At 35.4% G+C, this 25,476-nt stretch overlaps 1 protein-coding gene across 1 annotated transcript in view; it reads left to right on the forward strand.

Moving 5' to 3' along the window:
- The window catches only part of LOC136028115 (ATP-binding cassette sub-family G member 8-like), a 57,166-nt gene extending 37,330 nt beyond the window's left edge, over positions 1-19,836 (forward strand). The window contains exons 5-8 of the mRNA XM_065705758.1: positions 8,245-8,428; positions 11,085-11,379; positions 14,649-14,766; positions 19,296-19,836. Of these exons, the coding sequence (XP_065561830.1) occupies positions 8,245-8,428; positions 11,085-11,379; positions 14,649-14,766; positions 19,296-19,783 (1,085 nt within the window). The 3' untranslated portion in view covers positions 19,784-19,836. The remainder of the gene's footprint in view (positions 1-8,244; positions 8,429-11,084; positions 11,380-14,648; positions 14,767-19,295) is intronic.
- The last annotated feature ends 5,640 nt before the right edge of the window (positions 19,837-25,476 follow it).

A 25,476-nucleotide genomic window follows, 5' to 3' on the forward strand; every position in this document is an offset into this window, starting at 1 on the left:
ATGGACAATTCCCTTCCCTCCATGGAAATCCCCCTCCCACGTAACACCCTCCCCACAAACCCTCCAACCCCCAACCGAAACAATCCCCCTGAAAACGTTTATAAACTTCCTAATAACCAATACTAAATGTAAACAATGGGTAAAGTTTATAACTTGCAGTCCTTTCTCCAGGAACGGCTCGGGATTAAGTCGTCCTCAGAAACATAGATTTTTCGATTATGCTGAACAAAATGGCTGTCTAAAATCTTGATCCGGCGACTTTGTGAAAAATTAGCGTGGTAGCCTAGTTGCCCTCCAATTTTTTGGTAATTTAAAAAGGTCACTAGAACTTATAATTTCCGTTCGAAAGAGGCCTCTTTTCGTTAAGATCCTACGACTTTTAGGGTTTTTTTCCCCCTGTTTTCCTAAATAAGGCAAATTTTCTCAGGCTCGTAACTTTTGATGGGTAAGACTAAACTTGATGAAACTTATATATTTAAAATCAGCATTAAAATGCGATTTTTTTGATGTAGCTCTTGATATCAAAATTCAATTTTTTAGAGTTTTGGTTACTATTGAGCCGGATCGCTCCTTACTACAGTTCGTTACCACGAACTGTTTGATCCCGCCATCATATTCAGCGTACCAGAGAACCCTACTGTTGAAGTTTTAAGCCTCTATATACAAAAATGTGAAAATTTGCTATTTTTGCCAGACGGATCCCGGATGCGTGTTTGTTTTTTTTCCCTGGGGTGATTGTATTGAAATAATGGTCCTAAAAGATCCGGCGAGGGTGCAATCGAACAGAAATTAAAATTCCTAGTGCGCTTTTTAAGTGACAAAATAGATTGGAGGGCAACCGGGCCCCTCACACGCCCATTTCCCCCCCAAAGTTATCTGATCAAAATTTTGGAAAGCCAATTTGTTCAGTATAGTCGAAAATTCAAATAACTTTGTCTTTAGATATAAAATGTCCCCCCCACAGTCCATGGGGAGAGGCCTGTAAGCCCATTTTTTACGCATAGTATTTGTTATTGGGAAAGTATACAGACATTTTTCGGGGGGAGGATGTACTTGGGGTGGATTTCTGTGGGAAGACACTTCCTTGGGGAGGTAAGTTTCCGGGGGGGGGTAAATTTTCCAGGGGAAAGGTTACACTGGGGAGATTTGACAGAATTACTATACAAAATTCTTTTTAATTGTCTTAAATTCCCTTTGCCAAATTTTACATGTGGAAATGTTCTGGGGAAAATAACCGGGGTCTATTTTCGGCGTGTTTTTATTTCCGTAAGACAATTTCCATGGAAGGGGGCATTTCTGGAGTGATCGAGAAAACGATTAGAGATTAAAGGCTTATTGAAATGAAAGAATGCTAAGGAGAATTTTTCAGGCTGAATCGTCCGCAAGCAATTTTACGGGGAGGGGGATTTTCAGTGAGGATGAAATTTGTCTGAAGGAACTTTGACGGGGGGGGGTGTATTTTGCGTTAGATGAAATGTCCAAGGAGGATTTTTCCGTGGGGGGGGGTGTAGAGGGTGAGCCAGATTTACCAGTATTATTTGAAAAATTATCAGAAATTACATTTTAAAAACAAGTTTTTTTTAACTGAAAGTAAGGAGCAACATTAAAACATAAAACGAACAAAAATTATTTCATAAATAAAAGGTTGCCACCTCTTTAATACCTTGGTCTGTACGGTAAAGTTTGACTGTTTGTCCCAATTCTTTAAGAGCGACTGCTGAAACACGGGGCCGTTTAATTAGAATAGGAAGTTTTTTTTTAATTGCTAACAGCTTTAGCGTAAAGAGCAAGGTATTGAGGAGGTGGCAACCCTTCGTATACGGAATAAATCTGCCAAAATTAATATGAAAATTTTGTTTTAATTTTTCCTGTACAGGGAGCCAAATTCGAACCTACATTAGTTGGAAAACGCTCAGAAATTAAATAAAAAAAAAGTCTTTTGTAACTAAAACTAAGGAGTGCCATTAAAACTTAAAACGAACAGAAATTATTCCGTATATGAAAGTGGCTTTTCCTTTCTCAACGCCTCGCTCTTTACGCTAAGCTTTGACTCTTTGTCACAACTCTACTTTTTAAAACAATAAAAAACTTTAGCCTAAAGAGTGAGGTGTTGAGGAGGGACAGCCCCTTTCATATACGGAATAATTTCTGTTCGTTTTAATGTCGCTCCTTACTTTTAGTTAAAAAAAGACTTGTTTTTTTATTTAATGAATTGAAGGAGATAGCCCACATTAATAGGAAAGAAAACGCATTAGGCATTGAAGAAAAAAGTCATGTGAATGAAAACAAAGGGTATTGTACTTTTCAAAGCAATTTACTTGCTTTCTTGTAGACAGTCTCCTCAATACTAAAAAAGCAACACTAATTTGTATTGAATCAAGCGTTTGTTTGTTTTTCTTTTGATTTTTGCGCTTTTCTTGATCTTGATGATCTTGAGATCTCGATATTTTTCTCGGTCGATTTTCACCTGGAGAGAGATTGATTGCTTTTTCTGTTTTCGTTTTCTGTTTGTGGCACGTAAGAAATGGTTCAGTAATATTCATCAACTTTTGCGTTTCCTTACCTTCAGCTACTATTCTGAACATGATGTGTATGCATGGTAGGGTCTTCAAGTCCATATCCCCCCAACTTTTGAGGTTGTAAATATTGTATTTTATAATAATCCCCCGAGGTATTGCCTCTTTTCACGTTTTCTATTTATATCCTCCCCCCTCCAAAAATTTTGGAACCACCCACCCACCCAAACTCCGATGTACATACCTGGTCCTGAGTATTTTCATATTGACTACTCATTGTACGAAAAGACTTGCTCATTTACAGCTTTATTTTATGTCCCAACATGTTTGAAATTAGTGAAAGTCAGTAAACACTAAATCGTAAAGGTTTGGCAAATGTTTGATGTGAAAACCATCAAAATCTTGACGTGATACATAGTAGGAGAAAGTAATCTCTATATACTCTTGAAAATTGGATCAAAAATGCAAAATTTCTCTGTGCTTGGGACACTTGATATTGCCAGTGTTGTCTCGCAAACAATTTGAATTTATGAAGCAGAATGCTCTCATTTTTGCTGAAACATTTCTGTTTATGCCAAATCAGGATTATCACGACCGTGACAATTAGTTAAATAGCCATCTGCACCTCGTAATAATTACAAAGTAGAAAATTAGGATTTGCATAAATAATGGTTAGTGTTACTTTATATCTTGTAAAGGTCCAAAGATGATGCTATTCCTTTGTATAGGACAGTAAAATGTATTTTGCTTGGAAAATACCGTATTGGACACATGAATGCTATTACACACAAATGGACTAGGTGTTTAAACCTCTCCCCCTCCTACACAAATCAATTAATGGAAATCCCACAAGATTCACCCAGGAGAACAATCATGTTTGCCTGTTTAAAACAAAGCAGGAGCCTAGTTTATTTAAACTAAACATCTACTGAAGAATAAGCTGCATAAATCGCAGCCTACTATTTTTTGGCATATTTTTCAGCATCATCATGTTGATACCTTTCATAGCAGCTAGACCGTACAATTTATTAAGCGACTATAGGGCTCAGCCAAAGTAGTAGTTTTTGTTCAAATACGATGGATTTTTTTTTTTTTTTTTTTTTTTTTTTTTTTTTTTTTTTTTTTTTTTTTACGGGAAGTATGTCAAAATTTCTCACTACTCAATACTTGACTTAAAGTGAATTTCCAGGGGAGGTGGTCCCATAGATAAGGTTTCAGAGTTGATCAGAAAATGATGAAAATTGTGTGTAAGAAAGAAATTGTCAATTATTTGCTGAAAGACTTCAATTAAATATTTCAATTCATAAATAGATTTTAATTAATTATTTCAACCTGTCAATATACATAAGCCGAGGGGAAGTCTGCACTCCGCAACCTGGTGTACATATTGGCGTGCAAAAATACCAACAGTTACACCACGCTCTTTGCGCTAAACACAAAACACTGCACGCCAAGTATGGTAAAATTCAACCAAGTTGCACGTTACCTGGCGTTACCTGGCGAACGCAATTTTGCTACGTCCAGCCCCTCGACATACACACACAAAAATAAACTTGACTAATGACACTAGTAAGTCAAGTAATATTAAAGATTCTTCATCTTGAAAAAAATTTGAAAATGAACTGTTTTGGTATCTGAAAAGCATTTGAATTCACCAAGCAAATAAAAAAGTAAGGGTAATGACACTAAAAAACCTAAGAAATCCTTAGTGCACAAATAGTGCATGCTGCGCTTGTTTTTCGACCATGTCGAAACAGTTAGTTTTACCTAATCCTCTCTGAAGAACCAAAGCCACCGAGTCACCTTTGAAGGTCAACAAGAAATAAATTTTCCTGTGAAACATTTGAAAGTTCACGAGTGCGAGATTTTTACTCTTTTAAATGATGTAAGTTGTAGTGGCAGTCTATTCTCTTATGATTAAATAAAAAAAAACTAGTTTTTTTATCTGAAAGTAAGGAGCGACATTAAAACTTAAAACGAACAGAAATTACTTCGTATATGAAATGGGTTGTCCCCTCCGCAGTCCCTCGCTCTTTACGCTAAAGTTTTTAATTGTTTTAAAAAGTAGAATTGTGGCAAAGAGTCAAACTTTAGCGTAAAGAGCGAGGGACTGCGGAGGGGACAACCCATTTCATATACGAAGTAATTTCTGTTCGTTTTAAGTTTTAATGTCGCTCCTTACTTTCAGATAAAACAACTAGTTTTTTTTATTTAATTTCTGAAAGTTTTTGAATTAATGCATGTTTGATTTTGGCTCTCCGCACATAAATTATTGAAATGAAATTAGTATATTAATTTTTTTTTGGCTAAATGGCTTTCTCTTAGTTTTGATCAGACGATTTTGAGAAATAAGGGGTGGGGAAGGAGGCCTAGCTGCCCTCCAATTTTTCGGTTACTTAAAAAGGCTGCTAGAACTTTTAATTTTCAACGAACGTTTTTATTAGTAAAAAATATACGTAACTTAAGAATTAACTTACGTAACAAACTTTTATATTCTTATATTTTTATAATGTGTACGAGGGGGTTTGTACCCTCGTTAATACCTCGCTCTTTACACTAAATCTTAAGTTTTGTCCCAATTCTTTAAGAATGACCCCTGAATCAAAAAGGCCGTAGAATAAATAGTTGAAATTACTAAAAATATTTTAGCATAAAGATTGAGGTATTTATCTCCTCCTAAATACCTCGCTCTTTATGCTAAAATATTTTTTAGAACCCCTCATATGCGTAATAATCTCTGTTCGTTTTAAATTTCAATGCTATTCCTTACTTTCATTTGAAAAAACGTTTTCATGTTTATTTTTTCATTGTTTTTTTTATAGTAATGCTAGAAAATCCTGCGCCCTTTTCATTGAATTTTTCTTCCCCCATGACATATTCCTCAAAGGAAAGATCCTCCCACAAAGCCCTCTCCCATCAACCCCACCCCCCAAACCAAAAAATCCCCATGAAAACGTCTGTACACTTCCCAATAACCATTACTATATGTAAACACTGGTCAAAGTTTGTAACTTGCAGCCCCTCCCCCAGGGATTGTGGGGGAGTAAGTCATTCCCAAAGACATAGTTATTATGGTCTTCGACTATGCGGAACAAAATGGCTATCTTAAAATTTTAATCTGTTGACTTTTGGAAAAAATTAGCGTGGGAGGGGGCCTATTTGCCCTCCAATTTTTTTATCACTTAAAAAGGGCACTAAAACTTTTCATTTCCGTAAGAATGAGCCCTCTTGCGACACTCTAAGGCCACCTGGTCGATACGATGACCCCTGGGGAAAAGAAAAAAAAACAACAAACAAACAAATAAACACGCACCCGTGATTTGTCTTCTGGCAAAAAATATGAAATTCCACATTTTTTTAGATAGGAGCTTGGAATTTTTGCTATAGAGTTCTCTGATATGCCGAATGCGATAGTGTGATTTTCGTTAAGATTCTATGACTTTTAGGGGATGTTTCCCCCTTTTTTCCAAAATAGGGCAAATTTTCTCAGGCTCGTAACTTTTGATGACAACGACTAAATTAATTGAAACTTATATATTTAGAATCAGCGTGAAAATTCGATTCTTTTGATGTATCTTTTAGCATCAAAATTTCGTTTTTTAGAGTTCCGTTTACTATTGAGCCGGGTCGCCCCTTACTACAGTTCTTTACCAAAAACTGTTTGAAAAGAAAATAATTCGGAATTTTGGGGCTTCTGACATTATTACTCCTTTGTGGAAGTTAGGCTCAAAATTGAAAAAGGATTATATTTTTTCTCTGGGCCCCTTCCACCTCTCAGTTCGTTTATTTTCCCCTTAGTTTTCACCTGTTTTCGCTTTATAGTTGTGGTATCTCTTAGCAGTTCTTTCGTTAGTTGAGTTATGGTTGTGGTATATATGTTTTATCGCTTGTATAGTTGTTTTATTTTCAAATTATACTCCATAATAGAGAGGCTCCGAACACCCACCATTGTATATTAAGCTCTGAATTTGACATTTTTTTCTTACGTGACCAGATTCGTCCTGCGCCCTTTTCATTGAATTTTTTTCCCCCATGGCATATTTCTCCAAAGAAAGATCCTCCCACATAGCCCCCTCCCTCAACCCTACCCCCAAAACCAAAAAAATCCCCCTGAAAAAGTCTGTACACTTCCCAATAACCATTATTATATGTAAACACTGGTTGAAGTTTGTAACTTGCAGCCCCTCCCCCAGGGACTGTGGGGGAGTAAGTCATCCCCAAATACATAGTTATTATGATTTTCGACTATGCTGAACAAAATGGCTATCTCAAAATTTTGATCCGTTGACTTTGGGAAAAAAATTAGCGTGGGAGGGGGCCTAGATGCCCTCCAATTTTTTTGGTCACTTAAAAAGGGCACTAGAACTTTTCATTTCCGTTAGAATGAAACCTCTTGCGACATTCTAGGGCCACTTGGTCGATATGATGACCCCTGGGGAAAAAAAAACAAAAAAAAAAAACAAATAAACACGCACCCGTGATTTGTCCTCTGGCAAAAAATGCAAAATTCCACATTTTTGTACATAGGAGCTTGAAACTTCTACAGGAGGGTTCTCTGATACGCTGAATCTGATGGTGTCATTTTCTTTAAGATCCTGCGACTTTTAAGGGGTGTTTCCCCCTATTTTCCTAAATAAGGCAAATTTTCTCAGGCTCGTAACTTTTGATGGCTAAGACTAAACTTGATGAAACTTACATATTTAAAATCAGCATTAAAATGCGATTCATTTGATGTAGCTATTGATATCCAAATTCAATTTTTTAGAGTTTTGGTTACTATTGAGCCGGATCGCTCCTTACTACACTTCGTTACCACGAACTGTTTGATAAGAAACAAAATCCTGGCCGAGCAGACCTGATCCCATATTCTGAATTATACGTCACATTTTCTAAGCCTCTTAGCCCGGATATCGCGTCTAATTATTTCTCATGATTGTGAACACGAAATCTTTCGTTGTTGGCTAGCAAAGACAGTTCTGCGGTAAAATAAACCGTTGCTACATGCTTGGGACCACATGCAACATATAGTGAGTGTAAGAAGAATGGTTGTAATTAAGTTTAAAAAAATGTAATGATTTTAATCAACGTAGAAGGACTTTTCGTATGGAACGAAAAGAAACATACCTTTTGCTTTAAATGAGACATATGTTTCTTTCCAGACCATCACTGCCATCTCCTTTTTATTCTTTTTTTGCAACCGTTTCAAAATCAATTGGCTTCTTTTTGCGACAGTGTGAAAGCCACCTCTTACTTGGAGAGAGTGGATATCTTTCGAATCTCAACTTCACTTTGGGAAACTAACAAGCCCTTTTCATATCTAACTGTTTATTAAGAAAAACAAAAAGCAAACTTTTGATGCCTAAACTCCATAATCATGCCTACGATGCATTGATTATAACCTTGATTGTTAATGCCGGATTAATACGACTGGGATTTCCCACCGGAAAACCAAAAGGAAAAGGCCCAGACCTGTTCACAAGGAAAATTTTATTATCGCCCTTGTTAAATATCATCTATATAAATAAATTTCTCTTAGTTCACAAACTATATATTTCTCTATGTATTTCCCTTGTTTTAGTGCCTAAAGGAAAATCAAGCGAAAAACCAGTGGTTTTTCCAATTACGGTTAATTACGCATAGCTATAGAATTTTATACTCTTATTTCTTCTAAAGACGAAAATAACGTAGTAGTGTATTTTATGAATTATTTCATTCTTGAATTTTATAGTTGATTTGGTCACCCTTGACGATTTATCATCTGAAGCCATTTTGGAATCAAGTCAGCGAGTTGAACAGCTAAGTGCTGCTTTCATGAGACGACAAGAGCCTCTGAGCGACCCCGGTCCACCCTCTAGTCTAACTCCAAGCTATGAACAGGCTGATGCATTAACAACAATGAATGCCCTGTGGACGTAAGTGGAAAAAACGGCAGAAAGGTAGAAAAAAGGCCTTTTTGCCCTTTTTTGTAGAAAAAGGGCAAAAGCAAAACATTGTCTACAGTTTTTTCTAAAACTTTGGAAAATCACACTTGTTTTTCTTGTTGTAAGATTAAGATCTTGCGTTTATTGACAATGCAGCGTATGTATATAGTTTTTAAATTTATCTTTTTAGGTCTAAAATTCAACTTTAACCAAAAATGTTTATTTTTGTAAATAATTTTTGTTTTTAAGTATATGATGAAGTAAAACGTGTAAGAACTTCTTTGTCTCCTACATATTTATTTTTAATATATTAAATTAATAATTTCAAACCGAAGGTAAAGGTTCTTAACTTGTAAAACTCACGCCTCCTTTTCACTTATATATGAATTAAAAGCTCGTGTATTGTTTTCTTGATTCTTTTTTTTAGTTTAATGGGTCGTAAATAACGACGAAGACCTGAGTCTGGTTGAACTTCGCTGAGGTAAGGATGCTGGGACTGTTTTGAAAAACTGTTCATTTTAGTTTTATTGATTTTATCCTCTTGTAAGTTGTTTTTTCTTATTTATATTGCTGAGGACGGCCCTTGGACATAGGGTCAAAATATTCATTCTAATTTGTTTCCCACTGTGTTAAAAAATTCCCTATTGTTCTTCTTGTTTTTGGTGTTTTTAAGGGGTCGACAAAATATATAAGTTTCTTAGTATCAAAAGATTATCTGATAGATTAATGTCACTTTTTTTTAATATTTTATTGTCAAAGCCATGGATTTCACTCTAAAATTTTTAGTTTCGTTATGAAGTTTAAAATAACAACAATGAGCACCAGAAAATAATATAAAACCAATTTTACTTTTACTTTTTCATTTTAATTCCTAATGACTCTTTATATTTTCTAAATAATTCACCTAATATGCCCTTTTTCCTAAATATGTGCCCTCCCCCGTAAAGTGTTCCTAACCCCACTCCACAAAAATAAATTTGGCTATGTATCAAACTAAATACTGTAATTTGGGTTTGCTTTATTGAAGTCAATGTGACTAAATTAATCCTCACACATGCTTACGAAATAAAGCATGCAAAACTAATGTAAATATCTATCCAACTAGATGATAGGAGTGTCGTAAAGAAAACAAAATATTTATTTTGTCCGTCACTTTTCTATTTTCTTTTTCTTTTTATTCTTCTTCATTGAGTGAACTGACTATACAAGTAAACAACCCCAGCGAATATCTGCTGTATGTAACAAGTGGACAACAGTATGTAACAAGTGCTGGTGTGTCAAGTGCACATTTTTCGCTCTTTGAGTGGCTTCAAGGATACTATTTCAGGGAGAATGTAAGACCTTGTTCTCCTTTTTTTCAAGCAAGCACTCAAAAGCCTGGGAAACTAGAAATTCAAGAACAATGAAAAATGCCAGCCCCTGCAGAGGCAATGTCACGTGGCCTGACTCTTGATTTTCAGTTTTCATAAAATGTCACCCACGACTTGTGTAGGCTGTAAATAGATAATTTTCAGAATATCATGGTGAATATTGCATCAGACCCCGGTGAATAGTGTATTTTTTTTTCTCTTATATAAAGAGAAAAAAACGACGGGTCGTAATTCATTCACTAGGTGTGCAAGATATATGCCGAATGGGAGGGGTCCCTAAAATACTTCCTCATACTAGCTATATTATTTTAATGTGCTACTTAAGAATGATGGGATTTCGTTCTTTATCAGTTTTTTTTTTCAAAAGATTTAATCATTGAGTCTTCAGAGGATCTGGCTCTATTGATTCCCAGTGTACTTGTATTAACTTCACGTCTCTTGACTTTTTTCTCTTATATAAGAGTTTTCTCTCTTATATAAACAATGAAAACTAATATTTTTACACTTTTTTTAAGCTTGTAGGAATTATAACTAGCCTTTTAATAGCTAGGTTTGAGGACCTGCACAGGGGCGTATTCTTTAGTTAACTGCATTCCATTTATTACGGCGAAAAATGACTTTATGTACTAAGCTTTATTGTAAGTCATGGTGTATCTCTTTCAATATTTAATGGTTACTAATAAAATAAAAATAAATCTAGATTTCAAAATACAAAAATTTAGTCTGAATTAAAAAAAAAATGAAGCTTGAATTTTAAATTTTAGTCTGTATTTTAGTTTCTAACAATGAGACTAATGGACAATTTTTTAAATTCAACCTATCTCATAGAAACAATATAATTGGACCTTTGAAAGTCTCACTGAAGAAAACAGAAGAAGGGGGGATATGTTGGGGGAACTTTCCTTGGAGCAATTTGTCATGGGGGAAGAAAAGTTTCATGATGGGAGCGCAGGACTCTCTAGCATTATTAAAAAAAAAATAAATAAATATGAAAAAGTTTTTCAACTGAAAGTAAGGAGAAGCATTAAAACTTAAAACAAAGAGAAATTATTACGCATGCGATGGTCTCACCTCCTCCTAATACCTCGCTCTTTACGCTAAAGCATTTTCAGTAATTTCAACTGTTTATTCTACGGCCTTCATGATTCAGGGGCCATTCTTAATGCTTGTCGAATAAGTAAAGAACTTGTTGCATTCCCTGCATCAAGCATAGATATGCATTTATAGCCAAATAGGAAAGAAGATATTGCATTTCAAAGGATTTTATTTTATTCCAGCCGACACCTCGTATATGGTGGACTAAACCGCTTTCTACGATGGATCTGGGTCTTGTTTTTTGCTGCTTTACTATCAACGATAATTGGTGCCATCTACTGGGATTCAAAACGGAAGGATCCTCCCCCAGAGCAAGAAGATATAACAGATAGAACAAATTTTAACTATGCAATAGGAATCATTGCAATTTGGCCGTTTCTGATGTTCTTCTCAAAGCAAGAAGGTCGGTTACGTCGCTATACTGCAATGGAAATTCGTGAAGGTCTTTACGGGTCGTTTTGGTATTATTGGACTGAGGTAATTTTCTTGTAAAAACCAAACCCCAAAAAGGCATAGGAGCTTCGCCACTTTCTCTTAAGGAAGGATGATATGCTAGCCTCCTTCCATCGTTGGGAAAAGCGTCCACGTTACAGGGCAAGGTACCCATCAAAAACTTCTACAACCAAAAGTTATCTAGTGCCCTATTCCGAAAATTAATATATTTCTAAAATTTCTAATTTATTTTTCTTACGCATATATAGTATTTAGCAAAAATATTCGAGTATTTATTGTAATATATTCTAAAGTAATATCTTCCAACATACTGTTACTCTTTTGCCTGATAACTATATCTTGTCGTAAATATTCTTTTCCGTTAGATATTTTTCTGACTAAGAAACCATTTCACATAAATTTCCCATTTCCACCTGTCACCTATCTGTATAAGATCGACAAACTATACTATATTTTGTTGACTATTGGATTTTTTTTCTATAATGCTTCGATTGACAGGTATAACCAAGTTTTAAATCTATTCAGTACAGACCACTAATGGCATAGAATTTAAACTTCATAATGAGAAAAATATGCTAACAAAACACCCAACGCATCTGCCATTTAGCCTCCTTCTTCTGAAGGACAAAATATTTTAATAATAGGAAAAAATATAATACTTTCTTGCAAAAAAAAGTCTTTTCATACCTTTACTACCTCCCCCTCTATACAACAAATTTTGCCGTTTCTCTCATCCCCTGAATTATTTTATAAAGCACTTAGGTACGAATCAAACTTTTAGTAGTCCAATTTTTCTGAAAGTAGAATCGTAAATCCATAAATAGTTTTAGCTACAGCAAGTATTGTAGCTATTAGATTTCGTTTCTTTTGGTTTATTTTTTCTATTCTATTACTTTTTTGGCCTAGTATTTAGGAGCATTGACTTGACAATACATAATAATCCTGAATGAATTTGACAGCCGCAACCAACATTGACAATTTTTCTGTTGCTGACAATGCAACGGAAAAATTGCAAAATCCAGCAAAAAGCAAAATCCAGCGGCGTCAATTAGCGGAGGGAATGGGAGACTGTGCCTTACTATATTTTTTGGGACCCTCCGGATTTCAAGAAATACCTTTTCTGGAGGAATTTTGATTGAAAACTCCCTTTTTTGGTATTTTCATTAAAAAATTCAAAGCAACAACAAATTTACCTACCCCTTACATATTCAATAAAGCATCCCCCCATAAATTTTCGGGAAGTGACACCACTTTGCCAAGCTATTCAATTTAAAAACCAGTGAAAACACTTTCAAAAAAAACAACACTGCGCCTATATCATGAGTACTTCAAACTTTTAAACTAAAAAAATTCTTTCTTTGCCCATTAATCGTTATCTGTGAATATTATTTCGTATATAGCCCCGTACGTGGAATATTTTTGGGGATGAAGGAGGAGCAAAAAACATATCGCTTGTGGGTAAGGATTAGGAAAGGATGATAAAAACCACAGATATCTCGAGGTATTCCCCCTGCATACATGTTTGGTTCGTGTTTTCTTCCTCCTACTACGCATATATATATATATATATATATATATATATATATATATATATATATATATATAGAAAACGGGGCCACATTATTCAACTACACTCTACAATTTGAGCAAGTTACTTCATATCTAAATTCTGGAATAAATAGTTTTGATGCAAAAAAAAATAACAGCCTTATTTCCAATATTAACCTACTGGACACAAGTACCATCCATCCTCGAAGGTCGTTTTTACGCCTTTTCTTTCAGAAGTCTATTCAGTGCAATTCATGTATGAACTTCTAAGTAAAAAGTGGGTTACCAATGAGTTAAAGGACTGTGATTAAAACAAACTGAAGAGCTTTGGGGATAGAAAGCGAGCCTGCAAAACACCGGTCGATGTTTCAAAATTTTTAATAAAATTTTCTCAAAGCATAACCCTAAGTATGAATTTTAGATACGTCTCTCTGATTAGGGAAACTGAGTTGGTGGGATGCCAGAGTAAAGAATAACATGTCATAGACCTTTTCTCCAGATGAGTGGAACCCCAGCTTAATGTCTAGGAAGAAGTTTTAGATACGGTGGTCGAGTTCGAGATATTTTTCCCTGGTATGACGGACTGTGAGAATCTCGTCAACCGTCTACCATTTTCGTTAGAAACCAGCTTTGTGTTCCGGGATGATCCCTGACATGTTGCTCGAACAAAATGACTTTGAACCTTTCGTATGGACAGGGATTATAGTGGCTTCACATCCAGGTGAGGGGAAACGCCTTTCTTCACGATATTCTTAATATCCTGTGAAAAATAATATAAGATAAGCTCTGTACTTTTGGGCACAGTGATATCTAAGAAACAAGTAGAATGCAAAGAAAACCAACTAGCCAGTCGTTTTGTTTCCCAGCTGTAGACCTGAGTCTACAAAAAGCCATACTTCAGTAATTTTGCGTCAAATGGTACACTGAAAAAAAAGTAACCTTTGTTTAATTTTATATCAAATAAATACAGATTTTGAACTGTTGACTATTAAACTGAAATTCTAGAGAAAGGAGCATTTTCTTAGGACTTAGGGCGTTATTAATTTTTTCTGATAAAACTTAACATTTCAGACTATGAGTAGCACCAAAAATTGTAACAGGACGCCGACAAACTTGCAGATATACTCCTTCTTCCTTATGTCATCCTTGCCGTATGACCTCTGCCGTACTGCCAGGCAAGGACCGAAATTCATGCCAGTCCTTGTTTTATTTTTATAGACATTCGTTAAACACAGAAAGGGGGGTGTTTCTCCAAGCCTGTCTATGAGAGCTCACGTTAACTACTTTTGAATGGCACTGATTCTATTTAGTGTTAATTCAATAAGCTAAAAATTACAAACTGTAAAATGAATTTCAACTGTGTGTTGCGGTTATTGCAAAAATGGATAGCTAAGGACTGTTCTCATGGAAAAACTTATGAACTCAGATGAACATTAACTTTATTCTAAGTTATCTTTTGCCGACTATATTCCATAAGGGCTTATCTTGAGAAAATTAAATAAATTAATGAAAAAATTATCTTTGATCCAATACCCTTCTATGGTAGTACTAGGGACTGTGGATGAGATATATCCTATAATTTTCTAATTTTTTATATAACTGTTACCAGCCCAAGTTGATTCCTATGTATTTACCTAATGTCCCCAGTCACCTGAGAGGCTATTTTTCAAAACTTTTGAAAGTTGGAAACTTTCTGCATTAGAACTCCTAACCTGATAATGATTTTAATTTTCTATTTCATTTAGGTGATAACTGGATTCATAAGTTCTCTTTCAATATTTTTGGCGCTTCTTTTACCTGCTTTATTTTCGTCCGGCATTTGGTTTGGAATTTCAAGAAACCTTGAAAACTTTCTATATTGTGGTAAGGATTATTTTGTCTTTTCTATATCTTGACATACCTCAAAATATTTATATATGCGCTTCATATATAACCAAGTCTTCAGGCTTCAACTTTTTCTAGTCCCTTAATTGGATATCTGTACTAGCTATTTATACTTTGTATGCATTGTTTGCATGTTGTATTTCTCAAGTTTTCCCTGATACGTAAAGTACCAAGGATGTAGAAAGGAAAGCCAACCCCTCAATTGAAACCACAGGTCTGATACTACCAAAACTGCTGAACCGCATACAGAGACCTTTTTGTGTTAAAAGTCAAATTCTCGGTTTTTCTAATTTCTTAAGACTTATGGTTGCATAAGTTTCCTTTTAACCGAGTCAAATAATCAGACTCCATTTTGATTGTCCTTAATACTTTAACACAGGCAAATGCCCTTAACTTAATCAGGTTTTCTGACGGTTATAAATAAAAAGATTCGCTTGGCGCCTATTATAACAGACAGAATAACGCTTTTTTGTTTTTCCCGTGAATATAATTATTTTATGTATAAACTTGATTTTTTTTTATATCTCTGATGGGTAACATAAAAAAAAATGATAAAAACAATAAACATGAAATCTTCCACCGCAAAATCGGTCAAGTACTCTCTGAAAAGCATGTTCCTGGTGTTATATCTTTTGCAATCCATAAGAGTACGTGCTGTGTCAAACATAGTTCCATATATGTTGCAAATCGATTATTCATCCTGAGTCCACTAATCTGAATTAACCTAAATGTAATTGCTATTTTTTTATTGAAGGCCCCAAGTCTCATTCATATTTTTGATAATTTATTACTAAACTCTAGCTCTAAAAATTCATGTCTATATTTTTTCCTCATTTTAGATCTGACAAAAAAGAAGTTTTTTTCCCCATTCTGTTACGATGAATAAGTGTGAAACAGTGTATTCCGTAACGATAAATTAAACATAAGCATGGTGAAAAAAAAAATGGTCAAGTACTTTCAAAAATGTATTCTCTAAGCAGTATATCTTACGTACTCCATAAGAGACATTGTCGTTATACGTATCAGTTAAAAACAGTACTTGCTAAATCTTTTTTATTTGAATGCCCCAGTTTCTAAAGTTCCGTTCTTGTGTCTCCTTATTTTATAATAAAACTTAACTGTAATAATTCATTTCTGTATTTGTTTTCAATTCAGATTTGAAACAAAGCTTAGTTTCTGTGCTGCTATAGTAAACAAATCTGAAAAAATTTATTCCTTTGTTTTCAATTACTTCCAAAACTACGTAGCGATTGTTATATTTAAATACCATGACTATATCATTTTTTCCACCATTTTCTTTTCTGAACGCACATATAAAATTTTGGCTTCCTTCTTAACTATGCCCTTTTTTCTCGAGTTGTCAAACAGCTTGTGCTTACATGTCCCCTAATAAAAATACCATATTTCCAACTGGTATCTCGTCTATTTGTTCCTCGAGTAGCATTTTAATCTACCCGAGTCACTACTATCTTCGTCTATCAAACAGTTCGTGGTAACGAACTGTGGTAAGGAGCGACCCGGCTCAATAGTAAACGAAACTCTAAAAAAACGGAGCTAAGAGATATATAAAAAGAATCGGATTTTCGTTCTGATTTTAAATATATAAGTTTCATCAAATTTAGTCTTTGTCATCAAAAGTTACGAGCCTGAGAAAATTTGCCTTATTTTGGAAAATAGGGGAAAATACCCCCTAAAAGTCATAGGATCTTAACGAAAATCACATCATCGCATTCAGCGTATCAGAGAACCCTATAGAAGAAATTTCAAGGTCCAACCTAAAAAAATGTGGAATTTCGTATTTTTTGCCAGAAGACAGATCACGGGTGCGTGTTTATTTGTTTGTTTGTTTTTTGTTTTGTTTTTCCCAGGGATCATCGTATCGACCAAGTGGTCCTAGAGTGTTGCAAAGGGCTCATTCTAACGGAAATGAAAAGTTCTAGTGTCCTTTTTAAGTGACCAAAAAAAATGGAGGGCACCTAGGCCCCCTCCCACGCTCAGTTTTTCCCAAAGTCAACGGATCAAAATTTTGAGATAGCCATTTTGTTCCGCATAGTCGAAAACCATAATAACTATGTCTTTGGGGATGACTTACTCCCCCACAGTCCCTGAGGGAGTGGCTGCAAGTTACAAACTTTGACCAATATTTACATACAGTAATGGTTATTGGGAAGTGTACCGACGTTTTCAGTGGGATTTTTTTGGTTTGAGTGTGGGGCTGAGGGGAGGGGGCTATGTGGGAGGATCTTTCCTTGGAGAAATATTTCATGGGTGAAGAGAAATTCAATGAAAAGGGCGCAGGATTTTCTAGCATTACCATTAAAAAAAAAACAATGAAAATATAAACATGAAAAAGTTTTTTCAATTGAAAGTAAGGAGTAGCATTAAAACTTAAAACGAACAGAGACTATTACGCATATGAGGGGTTCTAAACATACTTTAGCATAAAGAGCGAGGTATTTAGGAGGAGATAATACTTCGCTCTTTATGCTAAAGTATTTTTAGTAATTTCAACTCTTTATTCTACGGCCTTTCTGATTCAGGGGTCATTCTTAAAGAATTGGGACAAAACTTAAGATTTAGTGTGAAGAGCGAGGCATTAACGAGGGGACAAACCCCCTCATATATATAATCAAAAATATAAGAATATAAAAGTTTGTTACGTAAGGTAATTCTTAAGTTACGTATATTTTTTATTAATAAATACGTTCGTTAAAAATTAAAAGTTTTAGTTGCCTTTAAGTAACCAAAAAATTGGAGGGCAACTAGGACTCCTTCCCCACCCCTTATTTCTCAAAATCGTCTGATCAAAACTAAGAGAAAGCCATTTAGCCAAAAAAAGAATTATTATGCAAATTTCATTTTAATAATTTATGTACGGAGAGCCAAGATCAAACATGCATTAATTCAAAAACATTCAGAAATTAAATAAAAAAAACTAGTTTTTTTATCTGAAAGTAAGGAGCGACATTAAAACTTAAAACGAACAGAAATTACTCCGTATATGAAATGGGTTGTCCCCTCCGCAGTCCCTCGCTCTTTACGCTAAAGTTTGACTCTTTGCCACAATTCTACTTTTTAAAACAATTAAAAACTTTAGCGTAAAGAGCGAGGGATTGCGGAGGGGACAACCCATTTCATATACGGAGTAATTTCTGTTCGTTTTAAGTTTTAATGTCGCTCCTTACTTTCAGTTTAAAAGAAAACTAGTTTTTTTATTTAATCCCTCTATAAGATAAGATTTATTCATCATGAAACACACATTCAATGTGTCTTTAGCATGCCGTCTTAAGTATGCCTTTGTTTTTCTCGAGTTGTCTTAAGTAGGATGCATCAGTGTAGATGAGGATTTGAAAAATGAGTCATTTATTGCAAAATTTTGTCGAATGGATGATGGTCGAATGAATGATTTGTCGAATGTTTTAATGCTGTTATCACTCTTTTGGAGCTTTTAAAAGACCGAACAAAATCTGCTAAGTGAATGATTAAGAACTGGCTGCAATTTTTTTTAAACTAAATATTAGGTAACTGCAGAATAAACATCCGAAATGTTGTCAGGTATAAACATGAATACATTCTTGTGCAACCGAGTGAAGCACAGAATCGACATAAAGGAAAATCAAAAAATTGTGTCTTATATAAAAATATGACATTGAGAAAATATATAGCTTTTTTCCATGAAATTAGGGTTTCAAACTTTCAGTACAGTGGTCATAAAGTATAATATAGGTTTTTTTCATTAGAATCTTCTGAAACATGGCATAGCTTTTCACGTCCGTACGCGTGATTTTATTTTGACATGGGAAGGCTTAACCTACTTGGGGAGGAATCAAATATTAAAAACGTCTTTCTAACCGACAGGAGTATTCTTATTTAAATTTCTAACTTCAGATGGGAGGGGTACCTCTTCATTTTCCTCCTCATTTTGTTTTAACCGTTTGAATCTTGAAAATACTTTTTTTTTCAACCTCTATTTGATTGCAAGTTCAGACAAAACCGAGAATGATCCCGTAAGAATTTGGCCTGAACAAATGTATATTTGGCTTACAAGAAATTACCGTTAACCTGCCCTTTCCTTCATTTCCAGCGCAAAAAACATATAGCTGCCCGATTTTCTGTACTGATTTTACATTCGTGTTTGCATCCTTACTGATTCTTAGCTTACAAAAAAAGAAAGAAAAAAAGTTAAAAAAAAGGGATTGATTCTAAGCCCTCGACGACCATTAGTACTCATTTCTGCAATACAATATGAACCGTCTAATATGGCACTTTCTTCTCTCATTTTAAATATTCTATTATAGTTTGAACACTTTGCCATTTTTTTCCATGGCTATCCTTAAAGGCTGTAAGACTGCTTTTCCGGTGTTTCTGGAGCTACCAAGAGACAAGGAGGCCAATCCAAGACACAATGTGCATGCAGTTGTGAAATTTGACAGTTATATCTGGCTACTTTTCACATTATAGCTTCTTGCGACATCAAAACTTCATATAATGTTTTGATTTTATTTTAGGATATATGATACTGTTCTTCCTTGCTTTAAGAGCAATGATTACTGGCATATCAACATTGACAACATCACCTCACACAACAATGGCCATATCATCTGTAATTGGTATAATAATCTCCTTAACCGCCGGTATAACAATTCACTCAAAAGACTTGGGTTTCTGGGTGTCTCCACTAACATGGGGATCACCACTATATTGGGTAAATCAGCCATTGCAAAATGCAGAATTGGCAACGCTTTCAACTGTGAGCTGCAGCCGAAACCCCGTCACAATGCAAGATTTAAAAGACATTATTGTGCTTAAAGTGACGTGTGGTGTGTCAAACGGGACACAAGCCTTAGAATTTTACGGTAATGTTAATAAGCAATATGATGGTTTTATACCTGTTTTTGTTGTAATTGGTTTTTGGCTATTATTTTCTATTTTAAATTTCGTTGGTTTTTTCGCCACGCGAGATGATATTAAGCCTCAGAAAAAAAAATATATGTAAATGATTTAAAGTTTTAAGTTTGTATATTTTGTAAATAAATACCTCAAATTAAATATTTAATTACGGAGAACACAAAAACTAAACTTTTCTGTTAGACAAGACCACTACTAGACTACTATCAGCAATGCGTTGCAGCACCAAGCTGCCTGAGTTCAACATAGCTGCGGAAGCTCTTCTTCCATGCCAATTTATTCAAAGCATTACTTTTTAGCCCCTCGCATAAATTTCCAATTTCCTTTAAACCGTTTCTTATGGCCTTTTCCCACCACATTTAAGAAAGACCAAGAAGCGAGCAGAACTGACAGAAGGCTAAAAACCAGGATTTTTGGCAATCTATCATCCTTCATCCTCGGAACATGGCTTAGCCATATTAACCTTTCTTTCTTTATACACCTACAAAGTGGTTTCGAACCGAATTTTCTGCACAGCTTCGTGTTTGACATAGGGTCAGCCAAATGAGTACCTAGATCATACACAAAAGGGTAAAGAATTACCCTTAAGACAGGCTGGTAGGTTTCACTGTCCCTCGACACAAGAAGTCCCCAGAGACATTACGATCATTTTTATCTTTTCCCTTGTCAATAAAAATTTTCCTCCAGTATTTACAAGGTGTTTACCCTCTGGTCTTTCAGACCAATCGATAATGACAGTCGCTACAAGATAAAACACCTCACTCAGAAGCCAAATCAATTTAGTAAATATTCTTTTTGTCTAGATTCGGCGAGAAAGCATATTATAGGAATAACTGCTCCATAACGTAAAGATAGGTACCATATGTTTTTAGGTACATATGTTTAAGCATATTCTTCGTACACACACCCATAAGCAGAGAAAAACTCAGCATTTTTAATGGTAAATAACTGACACAAAGATCATAGTCTAGAATTATGACCGGCTACCATCATTCGGCGACAAGCTTTCAATGCGTTTAATTTGTTTAGCATGAAAAAGGCTATTGATTATGAATTACTGAGAAAAGATGCGTAGAGCATATCCAGAAGCTGATTGCACAAGTAGGTAGGGGGTGTCCCTTGAGTTGTTTTAAGTTAGGTAAAACTGAACAGCAGCATGTATCGACCAAAATTTATGCGAGCATATGTGCTTGAGATTCAAATATGGAAAGCAGTAATGTATCCTCATGTTTAGAGGTGTTTTTCGGTAACAATTTGGATTGGAAAAATGAGAACATTGATTGTATAAGTGATGCTACATCGACAGCAGATAACAAAACGATATTCCTCTAACAATCAAGACTGACTTTCAACCATACCTACTGTGCTTTCTCCAGTTCCACTAAGATCAAACTGTGGTTTCAGATCTGGTGATTCCTAATGAATTTTTTCATCCAGGTGATGATCTTTCAATATTTTTTAACAGTTTGGACATCCGCAACATAACATATCAGACGGATTATTATAAAACGCTATCTCGGCTCTTTCAATCCTCTAAGACACTCACGATACATACCTGGTTTGAGTTTCTGTCGATTACAACTCTTTCCTTCAGACTCAGTCTCTTCAATTTTCCAAGTATTACATGTTCAGAAAAAGAATTACTTTTCAAGATGATGAAAGACCATCGAAAGGTTTTGCTCAATTCGATGCAAAGAGCATTAATCAAAGCCACACTGAACTCATGGCGGCTGTCCTTCCAATGGTAGTGACTCAGAGTATGTGAAAATATTTTCATAAATGGACACTCAGAATAAAGAATTCCTTGTGAGAAGCAGAAAGGGAAAGTTACTTCACTTTTCACAGTGTATGAAATATGCTCAAGAGGAAGCTCAAACGGCAGGCGTAGAAGCCAAATTACTGTCAAGCACCCTCTAAGCAAGACTGCGACATGCATATGGAGTTAGTGGGGTCCATATTAGCTCTGTATGAAGGTTAATATTGGTTGGTTTGTGAACCATTAAAACTTTAATTACTGGTTGGTGAAGAACCTCGCATTACATCACCCAAATTTCAGAATCAATTTAAGATTGCAGTATGGTGTCAAATGATTTCAGATAGGATTATTGGCTATTACCTTAAACAATACGAAAAACACAGATAAGTCTCTGGTACTATGAATTAGTAAATCTAGAGAGTTGTTAACACCTGGGAGAATGGATTTTTTCTTTAAGAATTGATTTTTGTACAAAACGCGCCTAATGCACATTTTACTATTCTTGTTCTTGAATAGTCGAGTGAAGATTTTCTGGGAGATGAATAAATCTAATCTAAACGATCCAACTGAGTGGTTGGCCAGAAGCTGGATTTTTCACCTATGATTCTTTCTCTGGGTTTGGTTAAAGAAACAAAATTATTCTACGATACCAGTATTTTTTCAAACTTCAGAGTCCTAACATTGCGCGTGCTGTTTTCTTATTTTTCTTTAAACAATTTTTTTAACTCTTGGCCTCTTATTGTTCGCGATTTATATAAATGATATTCAACGCGCACCTTCGTCGGTGACAGATTTGAGTGAAGAGACTGTAAATTTGAAACCAAGAAAATCACTTGTTCTTTTTACCGAAAACATAAACCATTCAGTTATGGCACTTACCGAGAGACACCTTTTGTCCTTAATGAAGGAAGATAGGATCCGCTTAGAGAGATAGACGAGACTTAACAAGCTCAAAATCAATTGCAACAAGTCTGCCTCTATTGTTTTTGGGAGATCGACAAACTATTACTAGTGGCTGAAAGACCTTTACATTGGTGAATCGGTCATATCACGATGAAAAGTTGTGAAATACTTAGGCGTTCTGATTGATGAAAAAATGTGTTTTTCATGACCCATTCAGTGATTATCCTCGAAGATTGCAAGAAACGTAGGATTGTTCTGAAAACTGAAACACCACTTTCCTGAAAAAGTGTTACAGCTTCTTTACTTTTACTAATCCATCCATATTTATTGCATTGTTGTTCGGTATGGTCTAATATATTTTCGACACATCTTAAGAAGTCGCGGTCATTACAAAATCAAGCGATGAGAGTGATGTATACGGTTGAGAGCCAAACTACTGTAAGATCCATCTAATATCGCGTCCTAAAAACCGCCGTTTTCAGGATTAAGTAAGTTTTATAAGATTTTGTTTATGTTTGATATTATTAATCATATTATTCCGGTTTGCTTTTCGAATATGTTTTTTGTCTGCTGCGGATGTTCATAGCTATGGAACTAGACAGGTAAGTCAGTATAGGAAACCACTGAAGGTATCGAAAAAGTCGGCATTTTCCAGTAGCCATGCTCACCCAGCGCTGCGGAATGGGTTGCCTTCTTTGTTGAAAAATGAGTTACATAGGACTGATTTCCGTTGGCAGTTTGACGTCATTGCCTGTATGAGTATGAGTTTATATTTTTTTTTTCGAACAGAATTATAATATTGTCTTGGTATATTGATAGATAGAAGGTATGGTTACCCAACGCAGGGGCGTCACTAGCATTTTTCCTTTGGGGGACGTCCAAAATATACAGACGAATTCTGGTAGGCGCCGACGATAACCAACATTTGATTTTTTAGGTTTTAAAATAATGTTTATTAGGTGCGGAAAACTGGCACATATTATAGAGAAAAAGTCAGGTATGAAAGTAGAATCAAGAGAAAGAAAATAAGCTAAACTTTAAGGCCGCGCGGCTCTTCAACTTTCCACTTTTCTGCAAGTAGGTCGAGGTCAATTTTTTCCAGTTGGTCTTTTTCTGACATCCAAAATGTGCTGACGAATTTGGGTAGGTGCCAACAACAACCGAAATTTGTTGCTTCGTCTTTTAAGTGTTAGAATAATGTTTATTAGTTGCGGAAAACTGGTATTCATTGTAGAGAAAAACTCCGATATAAAAGCAAAACCAAAACAAAGAAAATAAACCAAACTTTAAGGCTGTGTGGCTTTTCAACTTTCCACTTTTCTACAAGCAGGTTAAGGTCAATTCTTTCTAGTAGATCGACATCATCAGCATGAAATGGTCACTTTGCTCATATCCCATAGTTGACCTCAATATGTTCTTGATGATTTTCATCTTGCTAAATATTCGTTCACCTTCAGCCAGTGTCACAGCAATAGTTTTTGCAAAAGTGATTGCTCTTTAAACTAAAGGCAACCCTCGTCTGATCTTTTTCGCTAGTAAGAACAATTGGGCAGACTCAATAATACTTCCAGCACTTTTATAAATATCTGCAAAAAGAACGATAATGTTCCCTCTGTGTGCTAGGCATCTTAATTATTTAATATTTCTACCTAAGTTCGTGGAAATGTGAGCTTGTGTTGCATCGAAGCCCCCACTCATGTTAATTGCAAAATCGTTGAACTGAGATGCCAGTTTTTATCCATTGATACGAGCCCTTCACAAAACTCGTTGAATTTCTTCTGCTATATCTGCTCCTTTCTTTGACTCAGAATCTATAAGGACGAGTAAACGCTCTTTAGCGGCTCCCTCCCTATCAATGTACCGTACACCAACAGCGAAACACTCTTCATGGCTGGCAGCGGGTTTTTCGTTTGCAAAGATGCCAAAGAAGCCTGCTTCACTAACTTTTGCTACGTTTTTATAACTAGCTATGTTCAAGCAATCGCGATTAATTTATTTTGGCTACTACCTAACAGATAGCTTGTGACATTCGGCTTCATCTGGCGTTTCTTTCGACAGTCCATTTCCGTGTTGTGTCTCGAAAGAAGATTGGCTAGCTCAACATGATTTTCCCCGTCATGATTCAACCTACGAAATGGCAGCCCTTGTTTACCTTGAGTGGTGGTAACATCTAGCAACATGTATATGCGACGCCCTCTTTCCCTTTCTTTTTTTGACTATATCTTTCATAAGTTTCTCATTGTTAACTAAGCTTGGCAATGATTTATCTGTCTCTAAAAACAAATAAACCACCTACAGATACTTTGTGACCATTTGATTGGAAGTGAATGACTAGCATTTCAACCTTGGTGCCCTTGCTTCGCATTTTATGGCAGTTTCTTGTTCCTGTTATAAATGAAGAATCTTTATTTCTGTATTCGCGGCCAGGTTCATTCAGTTGGAAACAACGAACAGGCAAAGCAGTGGGCTAAACCTTTCTCGACATTATACTCTAGGTACGGGTACTCATTTTTAATAAACCACAACTGGTATTTGGAAGTCTGGGATTGGATTTCCTCGTTTTTTGGAAAATTGATTTTTGGCTGAAATGGTCCTAGCTTGATAGGCTTCAGCTTTTCTGAGTTTGAATTTTCTTTTTTGAGCCCGGGGTTGTGCATGACTCTTACGATTCCAGCTTGCTATAAACTTTCAGCTTCAGATTCTACTCCTTCCTTTCTTAACAATTTCTGAGAAATGAATTTCTCTGACTAAAAAGCCTAGTTCCATATTCGCTGATTGATCGCCCTATGTCTACCGCTCTTATTGCAGCGTCCAATTCGTTTGTGACGGAATCCGACTTAACTTGAAGTGTCAGTTTTTTTTTGCTACCTCGATACAGCCAGTAATACAAGAAATAATATTGAAGATAATACGGATTCCTACCGTTTCTTCGTGATCAATTTCTAAATAGCAAACTTCTTCATATATTTTTTTTTCTTCCACTAGATTCCACAGTGTTATGCCGCATCGTCTTCAATTCAGACTCCAATATTTTTCAAGGATGGACCAGGATGAACTTCCTCAAGTGATGTCTGAAATATTACTTCGATTTCACCACAGTTGTGTGTCTGTATTTATTTCAA

The sequence above is a fragment of the Artemia franciscana genome, chromosome 1 (assembly GCF_032884065.1).
Source record: "Artemia franciscana chromosome 1, ASM3288406v1, whole genome shotgun sequence".
Classification (NCBI taxonomy): domain Eukaryota; kingdom Metazoa; phylum Arthropoda; class Branchiopoda; order Anostraca; family Artemiidae; genus Artemia; species Artemia franciscana.